Consider the following 5,945-nt stretch of genomic DNA (forward strand, 5'->3'; position numbering starts at 1 on the left):
ACAAACATCAAAACGAAATACCTCTGTACATACATACAAATACTACAACGAAATACATACAGACACCACGTGTCACCACGAACAAGAAATTCATTCATAAAGCAAAAACTTGCATTCATAAACTCGCGCGCACCCTGCACACTTGCCCCGCTACAAGCATCAGCCGTCCACAAGTTGATTTTCGGCGCGGCGGTGACAAAATCTAAAAATCTAAAATTCTATCAACCACCGCGCCGATTGGAAAAGTAGCAACAGTGTTCAAAATCCCCCTTCCCCTTGAACACTTCTGTGATCAAATAAAATATTGTTTCCGTTGGTTATTGAAATCATGCATCTGTGCCGACAAGTGCGCAAAATTACTTCGCTTTCGTTTCCCCCGTCTTGTCAACGAATCTTCTTCTTCTTCAATAACTTCGCAAGCCACAGAAAAAGCAAAAATCTAATTTGATTCAACCAACAAATTATTCATTTCATTTTTATAAATACATAAAAAGCCACAGCATCGGTTCGGTGTTGAACTGTGACCGTATCGGCAAAGCATCATCATAATTGCTTCGCCTATACCAACTATGCCACAGTACATCTTGAACGCCACGCATCTTACAAGCTACATGTTTAATTCAAATTGCCAGTATGAGTTCAAAAATTTTTACTTTTTTGTTAACATATCTACATCTATGTACAAAAGAATATATGTGCGTACTTGTGATTTTTGCTTGTACAAATAAGCAAAAATTACCTGAAAAACCTACCAAAACCCATTAGAATTTTATCCAAATTAAATAACTAATTTTTATTAATATGATTTATTGATATGTAGGTATGCTTTTATTCATTCATATATCACATACATATAAGCAAAACATTTCTTGTAAATGATATTAAAGCGGTTTAAATATTAAAAAAATAAATTTTATGAAATATGCCTGTAACGATAAAAAGAAAAAATCAAACTAATAACCGATTTTAAAAAAATTGATATCGTTGTTAACGCAATCAAATCTTTCTTCTGATATGCGTATACTTCGTATATAAAAATTTTAGAAAAAACACTTAAAAGCAAAAAATAGTTTTTTTTTTATAAAAAAAATATTTGAAACAAAAAAATTACCAACCGATTTTTAAAAACTTGGTATCGTGGTAAAAGCTACCAGAAACCTTATACTTTCTTAAACCCAAATATTTCGTTTTATATACAAAAAAAAATAAATAAAATCATTTCCCCCTCTTTTTCTCTCCTGCCCCTAGGTGAAAGGCTGGGTTCGCCCTTGGTATACAAAACAATTAAAGTATTTAAACCGTAGGTGCATTATACGTCAGTTTGTTCTTTTAGAGCGCATACATGGTTCCATAAATATGATACCAGTATCTTCATTTATATATGTATATTGTAACTATCAATATCTTATAAAGAGAAGTATATTTTTTTTTATCTAAAACTAATAAAGTTAGAACGACGAAATTCGAGGATGTAGTAGTTAAAATATTAGTCCTTGACATATATTTTTTTCAAAAGTAAATGTTGGAAATTTCCAAGAATATTTAAGGATAAAGTTTTAAAAGGACATTTTCAATAAATATTCGTCCTGGTGCACCCAAAAATTAATTTTTTTCTTTCTACAGAATTTTCCCTTTTAATTGATACCCATATTGTTATTCTACAATGCACATTTTGAATAATTTTTTTATGCAATCATATGCTTGTTTTTAGGCTTTATGTATTTTTATTTTTTATATTTTTTTTATATTTACAATAATAATTACAAATGATAAATAATATGAATTACTAACATTATACTAATTAACATTACTAACTACAGAAAAATACGGCATGCACCCGCAATCATTCGCAACATCTTACACACCACACGCAACATACTTAACAGAGAATATAAACAAAAAATGTTAAAAACCTCTAATAAACATGTTAAACGGACTGGTGAAATTCCATAGTGGATCCATTTCAGACGACAATATTTCCACTCAAAAAATATGCACCTTCTCGTTCTTAAATGTTCTCTGCAATTACTTAAAAACACCAATAATTGCAGTTCCCTGCTTTAGATATCGGATGCTCCAATGCCTGAGGGCATGGAGAAGATAGTTTAATAAGTTCCAAGGACTGGGATGGAGGATTTTTTTTACTAGAATCCGTGGCTGTCTTTTTAGGTGGACTAATAACACGCCCACCTTTATTTTCTCGGCTATCCTCAGAGTGTGGAGGGTTGTCGAGACAAGTGAAAGACCTAAACATTTCTTCGTTATGCTTAAATTTCGCAACAAGCACCGACAGATCCTTCCCGATCTCAGAAAAACCATTTCTGGACTGCCTAAAGAATTTAAATAAATCTACTTCGGTTGATCTACATTTTTGACAAGACCAACGAAGACCCTTACCCTCGTTAATAGCGTCTAATACTCTACCGCACTCTACTCTACTCTATGAGCAATCCTATCGCGAAGCCAGCATGACACATAGGAGTCGCTTTTAACGTGGCAGTTGGTGTAAATACGCGACATGTTTAAAATTATATTTATTTTTAGGGTTTAGAAGCAAAAAAGCAAAATAGTTTTGAAAACGATATATTATCAGTGAACCAATCTGCTGGTAAATATCAGTTGGAAAGCTATGTAGCGAACAGTTTTAAATGCAGTAGATCCACAACTTTCTGGAGCATCCACCACATCGACCACACAAGGATTGAAATCTACCACATATTCGCATTTTTGAGTAGTTATAATTTAGCTCCCCATGATTTTCTTTATTTTTTTAATTTTAAGAGCAAAAATTGTCCAACACTAAACACTATGTGATAACAAGTAGGGAAACGATATCGAACCGAAACTGTCGATATAGTACTCATTTACAGTGTCGCTGTAAAAATATCGTAATAAAAAGACTCGATATTCCAAATATCGATACAAAATTCAAAAAATTAAATCTGAATATTGGAGTCATTTTCTATTAAATAAATAACACTTTGCACTTTAATAAGTACATCACTGAAGGCGCGCCACATACCAACCTAAGAGAGTTCACATTTCTGCGTTTTAAAGCTCAGAATATATCAATATTGCTTTACATATAAATTCCAAAGTAAGTAAGCTTCGTCGTCGCCGTCGTACTACATAGATTTGCAAGAAATGGAATGTTTAAAAATAATATTAACAACAAGACTTTCAATAGAAATTTTAGTAAGGACAAATTTTTATATTTTGGAATTTGGAAAACTAACTTTAAATATTTCAAATATTACTACAAAAAAAAATTATACAAATAGTCTTGCCCAATTCCCAGAGTTTTAGATTTTGACGATTTTATTTTATTTTCTGATAATTTGTCATACAAATGTATCATTATTCACATTAACTTTGTAATGTACATTTACGATTCGATACGATACAAGGGTTCTGGTACTCGATTCCAAAAAATATCGTTTGAAAACTTTCGAGAAAAAAGTATCGGTATCGAATGGCAAAAATATTGATGTGGTATCATATCGTATCAAAATTATTTGTGCTTAATAACATGAATGATAGTACATATTCAAGCTTTCCGGCGGCGATGAGATTTCTCAAGTAAAAGTAAACAAATCCAAATGGGAGGAGAAAAGAAACTGTCAAACAGTGATTTTTCTCAATATTAAATTTTTCTGTGTTAAATTGCAAAATATATGATTTATAAAAATACCTAATAAAGAAAATGTAAAAAATCGGCGATTTTTGTGATAATTAGCACATTACAGTGCATCTAAAGTTTTTAACGCGTTGTTTCTTTTACTTGAGAATTGTCAAATTTGCAAAACCCAAGTTAAACGTTTTTTCTAGAGATTCGAACTAAAAAGTTTTAAGTTAAGGTGAAACCTTGCAGATTTTTTTTAATTTTTGTAAAAAGTTTGATCCGAAACCTGAGATCTAGCACATTTTTTCTAAATCTACCACATGTTTTTCCAGAATCTACCGCACAGAATTTGTATTAAGTCCGATCACTGCTCTAGTGGCTGTTTTGAGGCGTTTGAAAGGCTTTTAAGGTGTTTTTGGACGCTGGGAGTGCCGTATTTTTGGGTAGCGGTCGCCCCTCGGCAGGCAATGGCAAACCCCAGAGTGAATTTCTGCCATGAAAAACAGCTTCTCATAAAAATACAATCGCCGTTCGGAGTCGGCGTAAAACTGTAGGTCTCTCCCCTTTGTGTGACAACATCAAGGCGAACGCCACAAATCAGAGGAGAAGCTCGGCCAAATACTAACATATGTGTAAGCACCAATCTATCAATATCGTAGAATAATTTTAATATCTATTCCAAATTTTATACAGACAAGACTAAACAGATGAAAATAAATAACATAAAAAAACTTTTTAATACCACGCTTTTATAGATAGACTAAAAAGTAGAAAATAACTGGAACTACTACTGGAACTGGAAGTAGGAAATACTGGAGTACTGGAACTTGGTATGGAGATATTCGAAATTACCAGGTGGTAAAAAATTTACTTCAATTCAAATAATTTGATCGGTTAAATGAATTATGACAATATGGGTGTCGATCGACATGGTTTGAAAGTGCTTTATTTTTGAACTACATGTAGGAGTGTTGCCACCTGTTTAAAAAATCTAATTCAACTTGATTTCGAAAAGAAGTTTAAGAAGTTTTTAGTTCAAAATATTTTGGAGAGGTTAATAAAAGATGTAAACCTTACCGTTTAGCTGAAAAATACCAATGAATTCCAATTTTCAGGGAAAGTATTAGTCCCCCGGGTTAAAATGTAGATAGGTTAAAATTAGGTTGACAATTGATAATTTATGGTAGAAATAATTGTGGTACGATTTTGAAAATTAAAAAGATTTCTCCCATATATCAGTGCTGTCCGCATCATCGATGATTACGATTAAAAAATGTAATCATTGGTCGTTTTTATGTTTACCATTAAGCAACTTTAATCATAATCGCGATTAACTTTCTAATGGTAAATTTTTCTTCATTAATCAGATGTTGCCAACACTGGTATATACCTTTGCAAAAACACGGCAAATATGCAATTTTGTAATCGTGAAACTTGATACATATACGACTTCTATGTACATATATAGTTTTTCGTTCTATTTTTCAGTTGGGCTTATCCGATCGTGGCCAGAATATTTTATGATACGCTTAGTCATTCTATAGGTAAGTAAGATGCTTTATTTTGTTCTTTTTTTATAAAAGAATTCAAATATTTTCAAAAATAAAAAATGCTAAGTGCATTCTTTCATATATTTATGTATGTGCCAGTTTTACCGTAATATATTTTTTATCTAATCGTTTATTCCATGGGGTCTTCATGCTTTATTTAAATTTAAAAAATTAAATTACTATACCGTTTTAAAAATCTGAAAATTTACTGCAGGAAATTTTTTTATTCTCTTTTTGTCTTCGCCTTCTCGTTTTTGCCTTTATAAGTTTTGAAAAAAGGTTTTGAACGAACCATTACATCACATTCCTATGCAAGTTTTGAAAGAATATTTTCGATACTAAATTTTATTAAAACAAAATGTCGAAATCAGCTTCATATAGAAACAGTGTCATCGTTAATTAAGAAAGAGATGCTCTTAAATATCATAACTTTACGACACTCACATATCGACTAGATTTGACTATTTGTTTTATTATATTTTAATTTGAATTATTTGTTTATAAAAATATAGTTTATTCCTTAACAAACACCCAATTAAAATAAGTTTAATCTTTGAACAACATTAAAAAAAATCGACGAACTTTCGTAAAAATTTCGAACTTTCTATATCAATTTTATCTCGTAATATTTTGCAGTTTTTAGCTCATTCAATTTTAGTCTAATAAAGTGCAAACTTAAAGTAGCTGTGATTTACAATTGATGTATGGCATATTTTTGACGATGTCGGTAATTTTCTTCCATATTATCTAAGTATGTTCGACGATTTTTTTAA

At 31.2% G+C, this 5,945-nt stretch overlaps 1 protein-coding gene across 2 annotated transcripts in view; it reads left to right on the top strand.

Moving 5' to 3' along the window:
- The window catches only part of LOC118749865, a 71,766-nt gene extending 67,648 nt beyond the window's left edge, over nucleotides 1-4,118 (top strand). Inside the window, exon 3 of one of the 2 annotated variants that reach the window (XM_036484650.1) lies at nucleotides 3,955-4,118. In XM_036484650.1, the coding sequence (XP_036340543.1) occupies nucleotides 3,955-4,030 (76 nt within the window). In that variant the 3' untranslated portion in view covers nucleotides 4,031-4,118. Of the gene's footprint in view, nucleotides 1-1,820; nucleotides 1,962-3,954 lie in introns of those variants that run through there. The other variant, XM_036484646.1, reaches the window with a different exon arrangement.
- Nucleotides 4,119-5,945: the final 1,827 nt, after the last annotated feature.

The sequence above is a fragment of the Rhagoletis pomonella genome, unplaced genomic scaffold (genome assembly GCF_013731165.1).
Source record: "Rhagoletis pomonella isolate Grant_MI unplaced genomic scaffold, Rhpom_1.0 Rhpom_scaffold_00001, whole genome shotgun sequence".
In the NCBI taxonomy this organism is placed as follows: Eukaryota; Metazoa; Arthropoda; class Insecta; order Diptera; family Tephritidae; genus Rhagoletis; species Rhagoletis pomonella.